The sequence below is a fragment of the Plasmodium brasilianum genome, chromosome 5 (assembly GCF_023973825.1).
Source record: "Plasmodium brasilianum strain Bolivian I chromosome 5, whole genome shotgun sequence".
NCBI lineage: Eukaryota > Apicomplexa > Aconoidasida > Haemosporida > Plasmodiidae > Plasmodium > Plasmodium brasilianum.
The window spans coordinates 475,897-496,683 of NC_090118.1; the positions used below are offsets into that span (position 1 = coordinate 475,897).

General features: G+C 25.1%; 3 protein-coding genes and 1 pseudogene across 4 annotated transcripts; 1 reads left to right on the top strand and 3 right to left on the bottom strand.

Moving 5' to 3' along the window:
* Window positions 1-672: 672 nt before the first annotated feature.
* MKS88_001371 (uncharacterized protein) lies at window positions 673-2,259 on the bottom strand (the record flags this gene model as incomplete). The annotated part of the gene is made up of 2 exons (XM_067214291.1): window positions 673-972; window positions 2,182-2,259. The coding sequence occupies 2 exons, from the start codon at window positions 2,257-2,259 to the stop codon at window positions 673-675; spliced, it is 378 nt and encodes a 125-aa protein (XP_067074741.1).
* A 4,986-nt stretch (window positions 2,260-7,245) lies between these two features.
* On the top strand, window positions 7,246-10,675 carry MKS88_001372 (ATP-dependent RNA helicase DHX36; the record flags this gene model as incomplete). The annotated part of the gene is made up of 4 exons (XM_067214292.1): window positions 7,246-7,370; window positions 7,512-8,664; window positions 9,114-9,407; window positions 9,614-10,675. The coding sequence occupies 4 exons, from the start codon at window positions 7,246-7,248 to the stop codon at window positions 10,673-10,675; spliced, it is 2,634 nt and encodes an 877-aa protein (XP_067074742.1).
* A 739-nt stretch (window positions 10,676-11,414) lies between these two features.
* Window positions 11,415-12,192, bottom strand: MKS88_001373 (annotated as a pseudogene). Its single transcript has 2 exons — window positions 11,952-12,192; window positions 11,418-11,881 (listed from the first exon to the last, which is right to left on the bottom strand). Coding segments are annotated over exons 1-2 (705 nt in total).
* A 2,121-nt stretch (window positions 12,193-14,313) lies between these two features.
* On the bottom strand, window positions 14,314-17,776 carry MKS88_001374 (protein kinase 1; the record flags this gene model as incomplete). The annotated part of the gene is made up of 2 exons (XM_067214293.1): window positions 14,314-14,852; window positions 15,370-17,776. The coding sequence occupies 2 exons, from the start codon at window positions 17,774-17,776 to the stop codon at window positions 14,314-14,316; spliced, it is 2,946 nt and encodes a 981-aa protein (XP_067074743.1).
* Window positions 17,777-20,787: the final 3,011 nt, after the last annotated feature.

Below are 20,787 nucleotides of genomic sequence, written 5' to 3' on the forward strand. Positions count from 1 at the left end.
CACATTCATGTTAAAAACACTCGCACATGCATACGGATGGCTATGGAAATGTATGTACATACATATATACCTACATACGCATATATAATATATATAAGTGTTCGTATATACATATGTACTAATTTTTTTAGTTAAAAACATTTGGTCTTATATAATCTTATTTCATTTTGATATTTTTTTGGGGGGAAGGGGGTGTTGTCTATTTTAACGGTACTAAAAAAGCATCTATTTCAAAAAAAAAAAAGTTTTAAAAAAAAAGAAATGCAAAAAAAAAAAAAAAAAGTAATAAAAGGAAATCATGATAATAATATATTACATTGTAAATGCTCAATATTGTGTTTTAATATAAAAGTCCAATTTAAAAAAAAAAAAAAAAAAAAAAGAAAAGGAGAATAACACATACATATATATATATATATATAAGTATATATATGTATACATACTTGTAAATATACATAAGACATATAGACATAAACCACATATACATTATATATACCCTATATATAACCCTATATATACATATATATACATATATATACATATATATATATATATATATATATATATATATATATATATATATATATATCAATGTGTGCACTTTTTTATATCCCTACTGTGATACCATTTTCTGTACAGTCAAAAAACAGCCATGAAATGCAAAAAAAAAAATTATGAATTTTTTTTTGGAAAATATTTCCATAACCATGAAAAGTACCCCAATTGTTGTACATTTTCATTATTATCAGTATTATTTTTTGAATTTGATTCAGTATCACCTTTTGTTTTATTTTCTGTAATATTTTTTGATTTATCTTCTTCATTAATTACATCTTTTTTAATTTGTTCTTTTGGTATACTTTCGCTATCACTTTTTTTTGGAGAATTATTTTCTTCAGGTTTTTTTACAACCTTAATATTTTTCGCGATTACTGTTTTTTTAACCGGTATATTATTATTATTATTATTATCCTACAAAAAAAAAAAAAAAAAAAGTTATGAGGTTAATATGTTAACAAGTTAAAACGCTGTAAAGAGATACAATTAAATAGTAATAATATTAAGTAGTAATAGTATTAAGTAGTAATAGTATTATATAGGAGTAATATTAAGTAGTAATAGTATTAAATAGGAATAATATTAAATAGGAATAATATTAAATAGGAATAATATTAAATAGGAATAATATTAAATAGGAATAATATTAAGTAGGAATAATATTAAGTAGGAATAATATTAAACTGTAATAATATTAAGTAGTAATAATATTAAATAGGAATAATATTAAATAGTTATATTTTGTATATGCTTTTCGCATTCATAACGGCAGCTTATTTATTGTTCAAATGTAATGCTCAGACACTTGATGTGAATATGAAAATTTTTATAAACAATTCAACTTGTGCACACTTAAAATGTGAAAGGTCCCTAGTGTGCTCACATGTACACATATATATGTATCAACATGCACGTATGCACTGCATATATAATATACGCGTATATACAAACATGTATATATGTATGTATATATATATATATATATATATATATATATATATATATATATATATATATAGACACATATTAACACACAATTGCGATATAGGAAAAAAAGTCAAATGTAAAAATTAATAAAAAATTGCGCAGAAATCATGCAACGGACAGTATGAAAAAACCAACAACATTAGAAGCTTTGCTTTGTATGATTAAACAATACAAAAAGGGGAATGAAAAAAAAAAATTTTATATAATACTTCAACACGACATAAAAAGTACTATGTAGAAGTAATACACACGAATAACTCACTATATCTTATGCAACACAATAATGGAAATTTTTTTTTTTTTTTTTTTTTTTTTATTATTATATTCAAAAAAACATTAACAAGCAATAACAAACGAAGATATTTTGAAACATACATATAATAATGCACATATGTTATAAACATGTAAACAAGCATGGGTTTACAGTAACTTAACAAATCATTCTATTATTTTGTAACTATTGTACACAGTGCGGATAATACTTCTTGTTCTGATATTACATGAATATATATATATATGTATATATATATATGTATAGATATAGATATATATAAAATACACAGATAAAGCATATTCCTCAAGCACATCCAATCAGTATTTAAATTATAATTTAATTTTTTTTTTTTTTCCATTTACTTCTTCTTCTTTAGAATTAAGCTTCTTTAATTTAATATTCGGGTTGCTAGTAGTGGGCGGTTTATTAACTTTCGTCATCTTTACAATTTGTCGTTATTTATTTTTTTTTTTTTTTAGAACAAAATTTGTACTTCTTGCTACGAACTTTTTACCTTGTTTCATGTATTCAAATAAGGAAAACAGGTAACAACGTTATAAAACTTCGTATTAGAATAAGCAATAAATTGTTCTAATGATGGTTACATATATATATACTTAAAAGTATATAATATATGTATAATTTATGCATACATATATACATATATATATGTATAATTTATGTATATATACTATTAAAATAAAAAACACAGTAATAAAATATTTCAAAGACAAAAAAATATATTAAAAAAAAAAAAATTTCTTTTTTTTTTTAATTAGTCATATTAAGTAGTAGTAGTCTCAATTTATATATATACAATGCATATACAAGGGTAAAGGCATATAAAAAAGGCAATTAAACAAAATTCTTATAATAATTTTAAAAAAACAAAAATTTACTCAAGTATTTAAAAAATTACTATATGTTTTTATTATTATTACAATTGTATTATATATATATATATATATGGACGTATTTATATATATGTTTTATATATAAATAAGCATTAATAATACAAATAATATATGTATGTATATTTTTTTACATACATAAAAATATGATATATGTATGTATAAACTCTTAACTATTATTTTTTTGTATTATTTCTTTTTCTTTATATATTTTGCCATTTAAAAAGAAATTGTTAGAAAGTAATAATATATAAAATAACTACTATTATTATATATATTTTTATACATAAACTCAATATATATATATATATATATCATAATATTTAAGCATATAAATGTACATAATATATATATATATATTCTTGCTGTTCATACATAAAAAAAATAAATATTTTTAGATATACAATTTGCATACTTATATATGTATATATAATACATTTAATGGTATATTTATTAATTTTGAATAAGAAATAATATATACAGTTTTATTTTATATATTACGTATTATTTGTATTTATTCATACTACATATATATATATATATATATATATTATATATATATATATATATATATATAAATATACGCATATTTATGATTAACTAACGTATTTAAGTACATATATATAAACATATATCCATATGCATATATATATATTATATATATGTATTTATTACGTACTTATGCATACTAATAAGATATGAATTATACCCATGTAATAACAATATGAGACGAAACCAAAAATATTTTTTTTGTAATATATTACGATCTTGTCAAATTGTCAAAATTTAAAATAAAAATAAAAAGATTAGCACTAAACAAGTATATTATTTATTTTTATCAAGCAAACATAAAAACACCTATGAAAAGATAATTTTGAAAGTTTAAAATAATTTGAATTTTGTAAATTTGTAATATATAAAATTTTTTGAATTATTTAACTTCAGTGCTCTTTTTATGTATATATATATAATTTCTAAAATAAAAATAAATTAATTATAAATTTCGTTTATTCAAAAGATATAATATATTTCATTTTTAAAGCAATTTTTTAATATATATAATATAAACCGTATGTATATATATATCTAAGTATATAATTATAGGTACATACTAATTTGTACGTATATATATATATATATATATATATATATATATAAGTATATAGGGATATAGGTATATTTGTATAACTTGTTATGACTTAACATTATATTTCTTTTATTTTGAACTTAGTTTAGTGTTGGTTTAGCAACGTGGTTTATTTTCTCATTCCTAGTTAGGTACTTTCAGGTTTAGTTCGGTTTAGTTCAAACTTTAGGTCCATTTGCTTACATGAACTTATTTTTTTTTTTTTATTTCCTTTTATTTTTTTAATCTGTTGAATATGATAAAAAAAAAAAAATACCTGAACATGCAAGGAAAAAATAAAATAGGAGAAAAAAATAATAATGACTAAGCCTATTTTAATATATTAGTAGTAATTTATTGGTTACTCTTACTGACTGTACCAAACTATTATTTTATATGTATAATAAATGAATGAATGATGTTTTTTAATTAAAGGCAATTGTACCATATGTATAGTAATTGCACAGTATACGTATATGTTATATATATATGTATATATATATATATATAAATTTTAATGGAATGTATAATTGTTTATTCATGTAAGAAATCGTTTATATTATGAATTAATAATAGTGTATTTAACAGGAAAATTCCTATAGATATAAGAAGATTTTATATATTTAAATTATAGCCTATACACGGTGTGAGTGATTGTTTATATAATTTAGGAAGTTTTTTACATAGAAAAGCAGTTGTTCACGCAAAAAAGGAATTGTTTATGTATACTTATATATACATGCATATATATATTATATATATACATATATGTGTATATATAATGTATGTGTTATATATTTATATTATATATACTCGTTTAAGGCACCATATTATGTACTAACTACACAAGCGCTATTAAATATTGTTCTTAATTTTTTCTACAAATTTTTTTCGTAAAAAAATTTTCTAAATGTGCCAAAATTTTTAAGAGAGCGTTACTGAGAAATCTTTTTTTTTTTTTTTTTTTTTTTTTTCGTTTATATATGTGTATATATATATATATGTATATACAACGGATTAAAGATTAAAGCTAAACTATTTTATTGCCCAACCCACGTGCACATACGTACCATCTTGAATGATTTTAATTATTTTATTATACTCATTTTAATTATTTTATTATACTCATTTTAATTATTTTATTATACTGATGTTATTCATTTTATTATACTCATGTTACTCATTTTATTATACTCATGTTACTCATTTTATTATACTCATGTTACTTTATTTATATTTCATTTTTTTACTGTAATTTATCACCACTCCTTATAATTTTCAGAACCTTTATTCTTTTATTTAACATTTTAAATGTTTAATAATTTATGCTCTTCTTTGGTATGAATAATACTATTGTAATTTTATGACCTGTTAATGTTTTTTACTGTTAATATTTTATAGAGGCAAAACAAAAAAAAAATAAAAAGGTACTAATATGTATAATAGGGGTAAACATATATATATACAGTACATTAATTTAACTTTCGTACAACTTATTAATTGAAGCCATTTGTTCCATTATTAAGATATTGCATTTTTCTTTTTTTTTTTTTTTCGCCTCTTTGTATAAAGAAAAAGGCTAAAAACAAATTATAAAAAAAAAATTTTTTTTTTGTTAATTTAATGTAGCTAATAATTGCATTTACACATAGTTAAATTTACAAATAATATTTTTTTTTTTTTGCCATTTTTGTTAAATCTGTTTAAGAGAGCAATATTATATACCAAACAAAATTTGAAAATTTGAAAATTTGAAAATTTGAAAATTTGAAAAATGTTTGGTGTGTAATATGTTCTGTTCTTTGCTTCTTAAATTACAGAACAAGTAAATAAAAAAAAGGAATGCGAGAAAAAATTGAAGCGATAAAAGGAAACCCGATGATTCTGTGAAAGGCCTTTTTCTTTGGGAAATTAGTGTACACGTGTACACATGTACATATGTACATACAAGTACATAAATTCTTATAATACTTATATACACATAATATATACACAAATATCTATGTACACAGATTTATACGTATAAACACTTGTGAGCGCACCGCATAACAAACTGCAGCAGTTATGTAGGCGACGGCGACTAGCGAAAGCTCAAATTTTCATAGAAATTTTCTTTTCATATTATTCTATTATTCCATTAAAAAGTAGTATGTACATTTAAATGATTCTCATTTAGGTAAAGGTGATAAAAAAAAAAAAATTCATAAAATGGGATAGAAAATGAAGCGTCTTCTTTTTTTTTTTTTTTTTTTTTTTTTTGAATTATACTTTTCCTAAACTGCCATTACTAAATAAAAGTGAAAGACGTTTTCTATTATGCACTATATACACAATAAAATATTTGACTTGAACAAGTTAAAATATATTCCAACACTTATTATCATATTAATGTATGGTGCTACTTTGCAAACGTGGAATAGCTAATATGTTGAAAGAAAAATATAGCGATAACATTTTACATTATATATAAAGTATACATACCTACCATATCATATAATATAATATCATATACCCTAAATTGTATACATTTTAAAAACACAATAACATAAAATAATGGTTCATTGAAATTTGCACTTATACAACATATCCAGTTTGAAGTATCCCTAGCAAAAAAAAAAAGAAAAAATATGAAAAAAAAATAATAATATATCACATCGTGTTATGTTACACTGCATTATTAAATTCTACATAAACTTTCCGCGTTATTATAGTATACACTTTTCATCCCATATGCACCTGAAAAAAAGAAAAAAAAAAAGGAATTTTTTATTTCCCCCCCTTCCCCCACGATTTACCGATTTACCGATTTACCTATTTAAGAATAACTTTTGCCAAATAAAATTTTTCTGCTTTCATAAAAATATACCAACGCGCAAAAGCATATACCTGATGAGATGAATATGTAAAGTGTACCATCCTTACATACTCGCAGTTCAAACTGAGTTAAATTGAATTTTAGATTAAATTGAGTTGAAATTTATATTAAATTGCATTGAATTTTAGATTAAGTTGAATTGAATTTTATATTAGATTATATTAAATTATATTTAAATATATTAATTATATTAATTTTTTTTTTTTTTTTTTGTTTGCCTCCTTTAACTGAGAAAACAATCTTTTGTAATTTTTAGCATTTTGGGGCGTGTAAATTAATATACTGTTTTTATGGTATATATATTGTATGAGTCTTGGTTTGGAATATTTTTTTTTATTTTTTTTTGTAGTAGAAAATTAGTAAAAAAAATTATTCCAAAGATAAACATAAACCGCAGTTAATTCTGTGCTACGGTTTATTACAGGCATAACATACCTCGTTTGTACAATTTCAAATATATTTTGCTCCATTGCATATTACGAAAGGTAGAACAATAACTTGAAAACAACATCAGATGTTGCAGTATCTTGAATGCAAATATATATTGAAAATAATTCCAAAAGGGCGCACGTCCAATGGAACAAATAATGCTGGTACAACGTCTCTGCTCAAAATCAACTGCTTTTTAAAGCAAAATGAGTGAATTGCCAATTTTGAAATACAAAAATGAAATAAAGAAAGTGTTGAAGAAAAATAAACTGATTATTATAAAAGGTGAAACAGGATGCGGAAAAACTACTCAAGTGCCGCAAATAATAAATGAGAAATTTTTTGATAAAGAGGGGAAAAGGAAAAAAAAAAAAAAAATCCAAATAACAATAAAGAAAATAAAAGTATCAATGAAAAAGATGGGAGCATTACTAACAAAAGCGGATATAATAAAAGGAAGAAAAAAAAAATGCTTATATCACTACCAAGAAGAGTAGCTACTATCACAGTGGCAGAAAGAGTATCAAAGGAAATGAATAGAGGAGATATTGGAAGTTACGTAGGTTATGCAATTAGATTTAAAAATGTGTGTTCAAAAGAAACAAGAATAAAATTTGTTACAGATGGAATTTTGATTAGGGAAATTATGAATGACCCTTTATTGAAAAAATATAAATTTATAATATTAGATGAAATACATGAAAGGTCTATCAGAACTGACGTTTTGTTGGGTTACACAAAAATATTATTAGAGAAAAGAAAAAAATTAAAAATTATTCTCATGTCAGCTACTTTTGATATTAACACTTTTAACACCTTTTTTGATAACCCTCCTATTATTTCTATTCCCCACAAAATTCATAAAATTACCATTTTTTATCCAAAAAAATGCATTGAAGATTATCTTCTTTCAATTGTGTGCACAATACTGCAAATTCATTTTGGAAATGCGCATATTAAACATGAAGGAAATACATACTACACGGAAGTTGAAAATTGTGAAAACGAAATGTTGGTCAATCAGTCAGTTCAAGACAAGTATGTAAAATCAAATGAGCAAAATAATATTATCACAAAAGGTTATGCCAATATGGACATTGTAGACTGTGAATATAAAAAACTAAATTTTAATAAAGATATAGACAAAAAAAAAAAAAAAAAAAATTGCATAGGTGATATTCTAGTTTTTTTGCCTGGTCAGGAAGAAATAGAAATGGTAAATATTATGCTAAAAGAAAAATTGAAAATAATCTACAAAGGAGCATTACTCAAGAAGCTAATTAATACTGAAAATAAAAATCAAGATAATAATGATGTTTTAAGTAAAATAAATAGCACTTTCAATTCAGAAAGCCAAACGGTTGATGATATTTGTTTTCATTTTGGAAATACAGAAGTAATTCCAGATAAAATATATACAATGAAAATTCTGCAGCTATATTCATCTCTTCCCAATAAAAAACAGAGAATCATATTTGACCCAGTCCCACCAAACACGAGAAAGGTAAAAGAAGCAACGAAAATACTAAAATAGAAAAAAAAAAAAGAAAAAAACGAAAAAATGAAGATACAAAAATGAAACCATAAAAGCTCAAAATGGGAAAAATGAACTTTTAAATAATATATTTTTTTTCTTTTTAAATTACATTCTCATTTTCATTTTTGCACATAAAATTATGCACTGTTCATAAATAAATGAAAAAAAAAAAAAAACCTCCCCATTCGGTTGTATAACTTTCTATCTATCTATCCATATATATACATATATGTTTATATGTTTGTATGTTCATGTTTATATGCTTTTATGTTTATATGTTTGTATGTTTGTATGTTTGTATGTTTGTTTGTTTACATGCTTGTATGTTTACATGCTTGTGTGTTTATATGTTTATATATTTACATTTACATAGCCATTGCCCGCGCCCACACATCCCATTTTTATGAACAACTCAGGTCATTTTAAGCACAAACGTTGCGGAAACGTCAGTTACCATTCCAAATATAAAGTATGTTATAGACAGCGGAAAGGTAAAAATAAAATTTTTCGACGCTAAAAAGGGAAGTAGCGTTCTGAAAATAACTCAAATTTCAAAAGACTCAGCTATTCAACGAAGCGGAAGAGCTGGGAGGGAGGCCCCCGGACAGGTTTATAGAATGTACACAAAGGAGGAATATGAAAACATGAACCCCTTTTTAATTCCGGAAATTTTTCGCACAGATCTTACGCAGATCTACTTGGAATTAAAAGTGAGTGTGTATCGCGTTTTTCCGTATTCTTCGCGCATTTTTTACACATTTTTCTTTTTTGTGTTGTTTTTGCATATAATCGTGAGTTGTATATATATATATATATATATATATATGTGTATACTTGTATGCATACATGTACACTTACATGTGCCCCTCCTTCCCTGCACACGTTCATTTATAGTATGTATATTTCCTCATGTTAGGCAATGAATATTAATAACCCACTGGAATTTAATTTTCCCGAAAACCCGAAGAAGGAATTTCTTCTCCAGTCAGCAAAGATGTTATTAAAAATAAATGCAATTGATGTAGATAATAATTTAACCGAGTTAGGAAAAAAATTGTGCCTACTCCCACTAAGTCCTATATATGCGAATATATTATTATGCTCTATTGAATTTAATTGTATTGATGAAATTGCAACCATTGTAGCTTTATTAAACTGTGATAGCATTTTTTTAAATTATAATTTTTATGAAGATTTAAATGCAATTAATGAAGAAATATTAAGCAGTAACAAAGACGGAAGGAGGGAAGCGAGAAATAATAACAAGAAAAAAAGAAAAAAAAAAAAAAATGATGATGTTGATGATGAGGATAATGATGAAGAACACAAAAAGAATATAGAAAATGGAAAAAAGAAAAAAAGAGAAAATTCGGATTTTGTAAAAGAAAAAAAAGGCAATTTTGAAGATGAAAATGACGACCGAATTGACACTAATATTGACGAATTAAAAATAAGAGATAAAAACAAACTAATAAATGCTGCTAGGAGAAAACTTATTCATCCTGATGGGGATCATTTAACCCTATTACATATTTTTTATTTATGGCAAGAAGAAGAATCGGTTAATCAAAAAAAATATTTTTGCCATCTTTATGCATTAAATAATGAAATATTACAACAAGTAGAAAAAATAAAAATACAATTATTAGAAATTATAAAGAATAAATTGGGGGTAGAAATTCCAAAAAAATTGCATATGCATAAATGGGAACAGGTTTTAATATGCTTGTGCAAATCTTGTTTTTTCCATGTAGCTAGATCGACATCGAACACAAATGTTTTTATAAATTTAGTAAACAAAAGTAAAATACGCATACATCCGTCATCTACTCTTTTTAACTCTATTATTAAACCTTCTTTTATTGTATATTCGGATATTGTCCAAACCAAAAGGTTATATGCTCGTATTGTGACAAGGATTGAGGCAGACTGGTTGCTCAAGCACGTATCTAAAAATTTTCAACTGATGAAAACGTAGCCCCAGATAATATGTTTGCGCGCACTGAGCGTGTGCAATATGTCAAGGGTGTGTAATATGTGCAGTGTGTATAATATGTGTAATGTTCGCATGGATATATGCGTGCACGTGTATATATATATATATATATATTTATACTCTCTAATAGCAACTTGCGGATAGTAACACAACGAAAACGTAGTAAAATGAACAAAAGAGAGTCTTTTCTTTGCAAAAAGATGTTCATCATTTATTATTTAAATTTTTCATATATTTAAATGACGTTGCATTGAAAAAGAAGTCCATACAAGTGGGGATGGATTTATTTTTGTACAATTTTTTTATGCATCACAGAGGGGGGCCATGTTTTTTCATGTTATTTTTTTTGCCTTACAATTTTGCATCAACATTATAGCTCACTACATTTCCTTAGCTTTTCCTCTCCATTTTCCATATTTATATTTTTTTTTTAAGTTGATTTATCAAACTATAAACACTTTCCACGTTGGCCAATATGTACAATAGTGCATGTATATGCAATTACCATTTTAGCTGTAACAATGTGGGGAAACTTAGTGAAAAAAAAAAAAAAAAAGGCAAAAAAAAATGAACAAATGTGCACGTGTGTATATGAACACGTAAATATATATAATTATGTAAAAAAGGGTAACTATATGAATATACTAATATATCCCGAAATAAATACGTTAATTTTAAAAATATAGAGCTGAGTGAATACATTTTCTACCGTTTTGTAAATTCACCAACAGAATTTGTCCCTCCCACTTTTCACCCGTTCATCTAGTTTTTGTTCATTAGTTAAGTTCCCCTTAATTTTTTTATCAACCATTTTGTAAGACCATAGACCAACTTTTTTTCTTATTTTTATAACATCGTGTTTTGGTTTTTGCTCTATTACTTTAGCATACTGTAAATAAGTGGTACTTTTCTTATCTTCTGTGTTGCTATGTTCGTTTTCATGTGCCTTTCTTGCATCTTCCCTTGCATCTTCCCTTGCTTCTTCCCCTTTGCCTTTTCCTTGTCCAACTCCAACTTCAGCTCTTCCACTTTTGCTAATATAATATTTGCACGTCGTACTTATATCACTTGAAAATTCTTCATCAACAAGTAACGTTCTGTTACTTAAAATGGAGATGACTGTTCTCTCTTCTGTCTGCAAACTAGTAGGATTTTTTAAAATGATTTTATACCCTTTCTCTATTTCTTCTACAAATTTGGTTTCAAATCCTTGAATCGTGTTTTTTGTCGTTACTATTCTTCCACTCCCACTTAGTACAGTGATATCCTCCTCCTTTTTTTTTTTTTTTTTTTTCTTTTCCGCCTCTTTCGTACTTTTCTTCCTTTTTTTCTTTTTCGCCTTTTTCGTATTTTTCTTTCCTTTTCACTTGTTCATTTTGATCATAGCTGACCTTTACCTGCTCATCATTATCCTGGCTTCTACATTTTTTATCTATTTTTTTTTTCTTAATTTTAAGTTTTAACATACCCCCCATAAATTTATCAGCATGTTTACTCATTCTTTATTTGAACGCCGTAATGTTACTACTTCGAAGCGGCTTCCTCTTTAGGATCATTTTTACTAAATTGAAAAGGAAAAGAACTTAAAAAATATTGCTGTTGTGATGTCAAAAAAAATAGGAAAAAACAGGAGTATAAAGGTGCAAGTCGTGTACACATAAATATTTCCATATATGTAAATGTATGTTTAAGCAAAAGAATACGTAGTACCTACCTAACATATGTTATACGAGTGCGTAAATATATATATGTACATACCAATATATGCGTACGTAATCACAGCACTCTGAACTTTTTATTTTTCTTTAATACTTACATTCATTTAAATTTTACTATTTCGTATATACATATAATGCAAGATCAACATTTTAACAAAATAAATTTTAACTTGCATAAGGGGAAATGTTAAAATAGCTTTTACCAATTTTTTTTTTTTTTTTTTAAATATACTTTATTTCAGTTTTAAAAAAATTACCGAAAAGAAATTTTACCCATCCGTTTTTTCCTTTTTTGCATTTTTGCATTTTTGCATTTTTGCATTTTGCATTTTTGCATTTTTGCATTTTGCATTTTTGCATTTTTGCATTTTGCATTTTGCATTTTGCATTTTTGCATTTTGCATTTTTGCATTTTTGCATTTTTGCATTTTTGCATTTTTGCATTTTGCATTTTGCTTTTTTCTTTTATTCATTTATTCATTTAATTGCAACTCTGGGGTTACAATTATCAGCGGAAATTCATTCTCCATAATTGCAAACATTTAAACAAAAAAAAGAGAAAATAGCAAAAATAGCGAGAATAACGAAATAACGAAATGGCGAAGAAACAATTATTTCCATCAAATAAAAAATGGTGCAGTGATAGCATAGTACTAGGTGAACACCAGTTGTTCACCCCATTTTAATTTCCTTCATTAATGCAGTCCCTTAAGAGAAATGCTTTTTTTTAAATTATTTCATCTCTTCGAATATATACATTTCAGAGTGATTATTTAAAAGTGTTTGAAATTTTATTTTGTCCGTCTTTCGTAAAAAACGGAAAATTCTTTCGTATATATGTACATGTATATACGTACATGTATATACGTACATATATGCATACATATATGCATACATATATGCATACACAAACTATTAAATTGTGAACTTTACCTGGCAAACAGATAAATTTTTAAAAATTCGGATACGTAGAAATACATGCACGTGCATATATAGGTATACCCTAACGTATATATATGTGCATGTATATTCCTATATATTTGCATATATATATATATATACATGTACATGTACATGCCGTCTTTTACGAAAGACGTAATAAACAATGGAAATTGGGCAAGTGCTAATTACAGAAAAAGCTAATTAATATGAACACTCTTATGGACGCATGTATACATACATATGTATATATATATATGTACACATGTATGCACAGCGTAACAGTAAAACCAAGAAAAAACAGAGCTTCACGACGAAAATAAAGCTCTCACAGTATAAATAATTATTTGATGATAAAATTTCATTCATAAATGATTGCGCTTTTATCTCATATAAAGGAATTTTTATGCATTCGTTATATATTTAAAAAAATTTACAAAACGTACTTTATAAAAAGAAAATGATGATATAAAATACGCACATTAAAAAAAAAAAAAGTCTATACACACGTTGATAGCACAATTAAAATGTGTACATATTTATATGCACATTTTTATGCATATATGTATATATATGCGTATTCTAATATATATACAATTAAACAAAAATATGATGAACAAATGAGTAATGCATATAATTTAATAAGGGAAGGGAAATACTCGTAAATGTTAAGGGCTTATACACCTTTTCCAAATCAATTATATCAAAAAAAAAAAAAAATAAAAATAAAATAATACAACACATTTTATATAAAAACTTTCTGTGATATGAAGCTACTTGTATTAAAATTATAAACCAAAATTTAAAAACATGTAAGGGTACATATATATACATATGCGTATATCTATTTGTATACCCATGCACGTAGTTACGTGCAGATCTCCATGCCCAGGTTGATGTGTTTACCTACGCATACATTTTATACATCCATATCCCTATTTTCGCAAACACATAAAAATTATTCTAGCAAGCTAAATGCATTTTATTGGGGTACAGTTTATCAAAATTCTCTAAAGTCATATCAATGTACTGCATAACTTCATCTAATTTTCGACGTCTAACATCTAAGGGAATTAATATTTTCCTTTCTTCAACTGTGAAATGTAGCAACTCCTCTTTTGTAAAATTAAAGCAGTTTGTATTAAACGGTAAAGAAAAATTATTATCTGAATTAATGTCTTTATTAAAAACTTTTAAATTTCTTATATCATCAAAATAGTTATGCAGTAACGCGTTGCATAATTTTATTCTCTTTTGTGGATTAAACTGTAGTAGCTTATCTAACAAATCGATACTCTCTTGTGAACAATTATGACTTATTAATTTCTTTAATGTTATTGGTTTTATGTCTGGAAATTTTACATTCTTATACACACTCCTGAAAGACAAGAAATCCTCATCATTTGGTGTTCCAAGTATTTTTATTATCTCAACCAACTGATCAGATGCGCAGTCTCCTAAGAATAATGGCTTTCCTAACATTAGTTCTCCCATAACGCATCCTTTTGGAAGAAGTTACAACGCGGAAAAAAAATGGTAAAAAAAAAATAAAAAAATATGTGCACAATTATTAACAAGCAAGGTGAAAAATAAAAAATAAAATGTGCACAATTATTAACAAGCAAGGTGAAAAATAAAAAATAAAATGTGCACAATTATTAACAAGCAAGGTGAAAAATAAAAAATAAAATGTGCACAATTATTAACAAGCAAGGTGAAAAATAAAAAATAAAATGTGCACAATTATTAACAAGCAAGGTGAAAAATAAAAAAAAATAAAAAAAACATATGCACAATTATCAAAAAGGTGGGTAAACAAAATACATAATTATTAAAAAGGTGGGAAAAAAAAAATATGTCTAGTTACTAACAGTGAATACCTCAAAAGAGCGTGAGTTAACGGACATTTTTTTACAAAAAAAAAAAAAGAAAAAAAAAAATATAGGAGTATGAAAAAGAACAAAATATGCACCAACCCATACGTCAAGCACACTCATAAAACATGGCATAGAGACATACCTATTGACCAGGTATCAATGGCTTGGCTATAGTAATTGGATCCAAATAATAACTCAGGTGCTCTATAATACCTGGAGCATACATAGCTAAAGTATTTATAATTTTCTTTTAGCTTTATTGAAGTGTTAAAATCACATAGCTTTATATATTTATACATGATACTATTCATGTACAATTCATCTAAATTATTTTGGTGAGATAAATTATCAATATCGTTAACATTAACTTCTTCTCTAATAATAATTTTCTTCTTTTCTTCCTCTTCTATACAATGTTTATCATCCACATAATTATTACTTAATTTTTCATTAGAAACATGTATCATTTTTTCCTCTTCTAATATTGTACAACTTTTATGTGTATGCGAAGAGGATAACAGTATATCTGTTTTATTTTTCTTTAAAATTTTTTTAAAATTTTTTTTGGATACATGCAAATTATAATCACTGTAATTGGTCTTCCACGAATTACATTTTCCTTTATGTAAATTGGTCATACTCATTGATCTTTTTAGTTTTACGTATGTTTTATTGAAACTATTCCTTTTTTTTTTCAATGCTGATGCTGTAGTATTACTGTTGTAGTAGCTGTAATATTTCTCTAACTTGCTATTGCTACTACAATCAATCTTATTCTCTCTTTCATCGATAAATGAAATACTTTTGCTTTTTCCTAAAAACGTATTTTCGATGCCTTCTCGCCCGTTATTATGATTTATATCATTATTGATGTTACTCCCACCACTGATAACACTTCTATTATTATTTACGAAGAAAAAAGAGTCGTCGCTCTTCTTTTTAATGTACTCGCCCTCTTTCTTGTGTGTTGTCAAATTATCACTCCCATTTACTATTAGCTTGTCATTCGCACACTCGACATTTATACTTGAAATTTTTTTTTCTACATTATTTATTTTATCGCCTTTTGTATTTATGTTCTTATTCCTTCTATTCATGATGCACTTGAACTTAAAGGAGTTTTGTATGCACACTAGACACTTCTTATTGTCCGAGCCCTTCTCCATCTTAGTCAAAAGATCCTTATTGCTTTTTCCATTATTATTACTGCTACTATAGCTGCTACTATAGCTGCTACTATTCGCATTATTCGCTTTATTTGTCTTATTTAAAAAGATTAGAATATTCTGCGGTTTTATATCTCGATGCGTAATACACAAGCTGTGCAAATATAACGTTGCGCGGATCAATTGATATAAGTATATTTTTATTTGGTTTTCATTAAGAAAACTATTCTTAATATATTCACTTAAATTATGACAAGGACATATATCATTGATGCTTTCCTGAAGAGCATTTATGTTAAAATTGTTTATCATATTATTGTGCTTAAGTACATCATTATTACTATAATTATAACCACAGTTACTACTACTACTACTACTACTACTACTACTACTACAGTCATTATTACAGCTACTATTACAGCCATTATAATCATTATTATCACCTTCACTCCTCTGCACATTCTTCGTGTTTCCTCCAATATTGCTTATTTCCTCAACGGAATTTATACAATTTGGAACATAATTTTTTCCTGAACTATTCAGGTGTTTTAATGTATCACCAGAATTAAAATCGTGCGATTTATTTAACTGGTGTGCATGGTATGACTGCTTAATAGCACCATTCTTTCCATCTTCCCAATTTTCACTTATTTGTTCTGGTTTATCCATTTGATTTTCGTTTTGGAAATCATCCTTTAAGAAATTCTTGACAGTACTTTTTCTATTTCTAATATTATCATTTGTGCTATTCCTACTATTGCTAATTTTACCATCCCCATGAAAACATACATTTCTCGAGTAATCACAGCGAACAATATTTTCTAAATTATTACTACTAATAACAGTATCATCTATATCCCCTGCCTGCATATAATACACATTACTCCGATCATTGCAGTTATTACTACTGTTACTATTGTTTCTATTGCTATCATTGTTATTATTCCTACTACTGCTACCATTGTTGTTATGATTACTTCTACAATCCTGCTTTATGGAATTCTTTATAGTTATATAATAAAGGGACGTAGCCAAATCAGTATTGCCGTATTCCATTACCATGTGCACATAAACCCCTCCATTTAAACTGGTAGTATAAAATGCATGTTTCAGTTTCACAATATTTGGATGTTTTAATTTCTTCATAATTTCAATTTCTTTAAAAATTTTTGTATTCTTTTGATATGTTTGTTTGAGTGCAACTACACTAGAACTGTCTAAACAATCCGCTTTATATACTACACCATATACTCCATTTCCAATTATATGACGTATTTTATAACTAATATTTCTGGAGTCATATTTTAATTTTTCATCGTCAAAATATATATTTACATAGTCTTTTATTATTTCATTTTTCTTGTAAATTTTTATCAAATCCATTTTTTTTTTTTTTTGTTTATATGTATGTGCATCTGTGCGTACGTGTATTCGGCAAAATCAAAACGTAAAATGGGAAAAAAATAAGAAAATTATTGTGCATATAAAAAATGTGCAGAAAAAATGGGAAAAAGGGGAAACGGCACAGAAAAAAAGGCAAAAAAAGAAGAATGAAAAGTATTGGGAAAAGAAAAGGAAAAATGAATGCGAAAAAACATAAAAAGGGAATGAGAAAAAAAATAATAAAAGGGGGGGAAAAACTATAATTATTAAAAGTTCTCTTTTAAAAACAAATAAGAAAAACCTGCATTATTTTATCTGTTCAACAAAACATAAACACATATTAAGTTATATAATACTAATCTTTATAAGGCATATTCAAACTCTGCATATTTTTCAATGAACACAGTTTCCTACTGTCACAACATAGCTGTTACTTTTATTTGCAAAAAAAGGAGAAGATCTCGTTTTTATGGAGAAAAACAAAAAAAAAAATTAAACAATTAAACAGTTAACAGGTTAAAGGATTAAAGGGTTAATCGGTTAAACGGTTAATCGGTTAAACGGTTAATCGGTTAAACAGTTAAACGGTTAAACAGTTAATCGGTTAAACAGTTAAACGGTTAAACAGTTAAACGGTTAAACAGTTAAACGGTTAAACAGTTAAACGGTTAAACAGTTAAACGGTTAAATTACTAAACAATTAACTGATTAAATTATTAAATAATTAAAGATCCTCTCTTCATTAAAAGCAGCGGGACTCGTTCGTTTTTAATATATATATATATATATACGTTTATACCTGTGTTGCTGCTTTTATTACTGTATGTTACTCCATTGTTTTACTACCTTTTGCAGTTATGCAATTTTCTGCTTAAATTTAAATAGTTTTTCATTAACTTGCTTTTCTAATTTATTTTTCCCTTTTTTCCTTTTTTTTTTTTTCTACTTCTTCGCCCTTTTCATACACACAGGAATTAAAAATAAAAAGAAACCAACATCATCGCTAAAGATGGTGCTCTTTTTTGATGTGTCGATCTGTTTGCATACATATACATACAAACATGAATACATATATATATATATATATATATATATATATACATATGCTTCATTCGTTGAAGTACCTTTGTATTTCTCATATGAATATAGGTTATACAAAATTACCTAATTCCTTTGGTGATATGCTTGTTTTTTTATGATTTTAAGTTCAATTCTTTTCTTTTCTTTTCTTCTTTTTCTTTTTTCTTTTTTTTTATTTTTTTTTCTCTTCGCTTTATTTTTTTATTACCTTCTCTCATGCTTTCTTCAAAAAGAGAAGTTTGATTGTACAAAATTGAAAAAACGTATAACACTGACTAATGCATTTCTTTTTTATGAACGAAGAAATATAAATACATATAACTGTATCTGTAGTTGTAACTGTACTGACATATAATACATGTACATACGTATATATGTTTTCATAAGTATATATGTTTTAATAAGTATATATGTTTTAATATGTATATATGTTTTAATATGTACATATGTTTTAATATGTATATATGTTTATATATGTATTTATGTTTTAATATGTACATATGTTTTAATATGTATATATGTTTATATATGTATTTATGTTTATATATGTATTTATGTTTATATATGTATTTATGTTTATATATGTATTTATGTTTATATATGTATAATTTGCACAATTAAAATAAATTTCACAATATAAAGAATATAAGTAACATTTAATTCCACCGAAATTTCATTTTTTCTTTTAAAAAAATAATAGTACATCTATATATATATATATTTCACAAAAACAATAGACTTTTTTAAAAAAAAAAAAAAAAAGGAAAATCGTACGTTCGGGTAAAAAGATTTTTCTTTAAAATGATTTAATAAATTCATACACATATAATAGAAAACGCTAAAGATAGAAAAAATAAAAAAAAATTAAAACATAAAAAAATTAAAACATAAAAAAATTAAAACATAAATTAATACATAAAAATATTAAAACATAGAAAAATTAAAACGTAGAAAAATTAAAACGTAGAAAAATTAAAACGTAGAAAAATTAAAACGTAGAAAAATTAAAACGTAGAAAAATTAAAACATAAAAAAATTAAAACATAAAAAAATTAAAACATAAAAAATGAAAATAAATTTAAGAAAATATAAGGAATTATGCAAAAATTACAAGATAAAAAAGAAGTGCCTGAAATTATAAGAAAAAAAAAAAAAAAAAAAAAAAAAAAAGCATTAATATGAACATTGTTCATATATTATACATGATATAATAAAAAAAAAAAAAAATTAAAATTAAATTATTTTTAAATAATATTATAATCATTTATTTTACGTTACGTTGAAAACATTTAACGAAGATACGATCTAATATTAAATAACCTCATTTTCGAGAATTTTAAAAATCAAACATATAAATATACATACATATATATATGCATACATATATATATGCATGTACTAAATATTCATGTAAGTAAATACGCATGTAGGTAAATACGCTTGTAAGTAAATACGCTTGTAAGTAAATACGCATGTAAGTAAATGCGCATGTAAGTAAATACGCATGTAAGTAAATATGCAAGTACATATATATACGTACATACATGTACATGGACAAGTATATATACACATTTTTGCATTTATGTACAGAACACAAACGAAACATCATAAAGACATAAGTTTACTTCACAAATCGTGTATCTTCCTTCGTGTAAAATGAAAATTAAAATGTTTTTAACGAACAAATGCGATAGTATGTTTTATTTCAATAATTTTGGTAAAAGGAGCCATGTAAATTGCATACCCGCGGAAAAGCCATGTTACGTCATGCACATAGGTATATATATTTGTGTGTTCATATGTACATAAGTATGTATGTATGTATGTAGGTAGGTAGGTAGGTATGTATGTAGGTATGTATGTATGTGCAGATATTATACCTACGGGCTATGAACTTGTTCAGAATTACAACTGAAATAATTGTGTTTAAT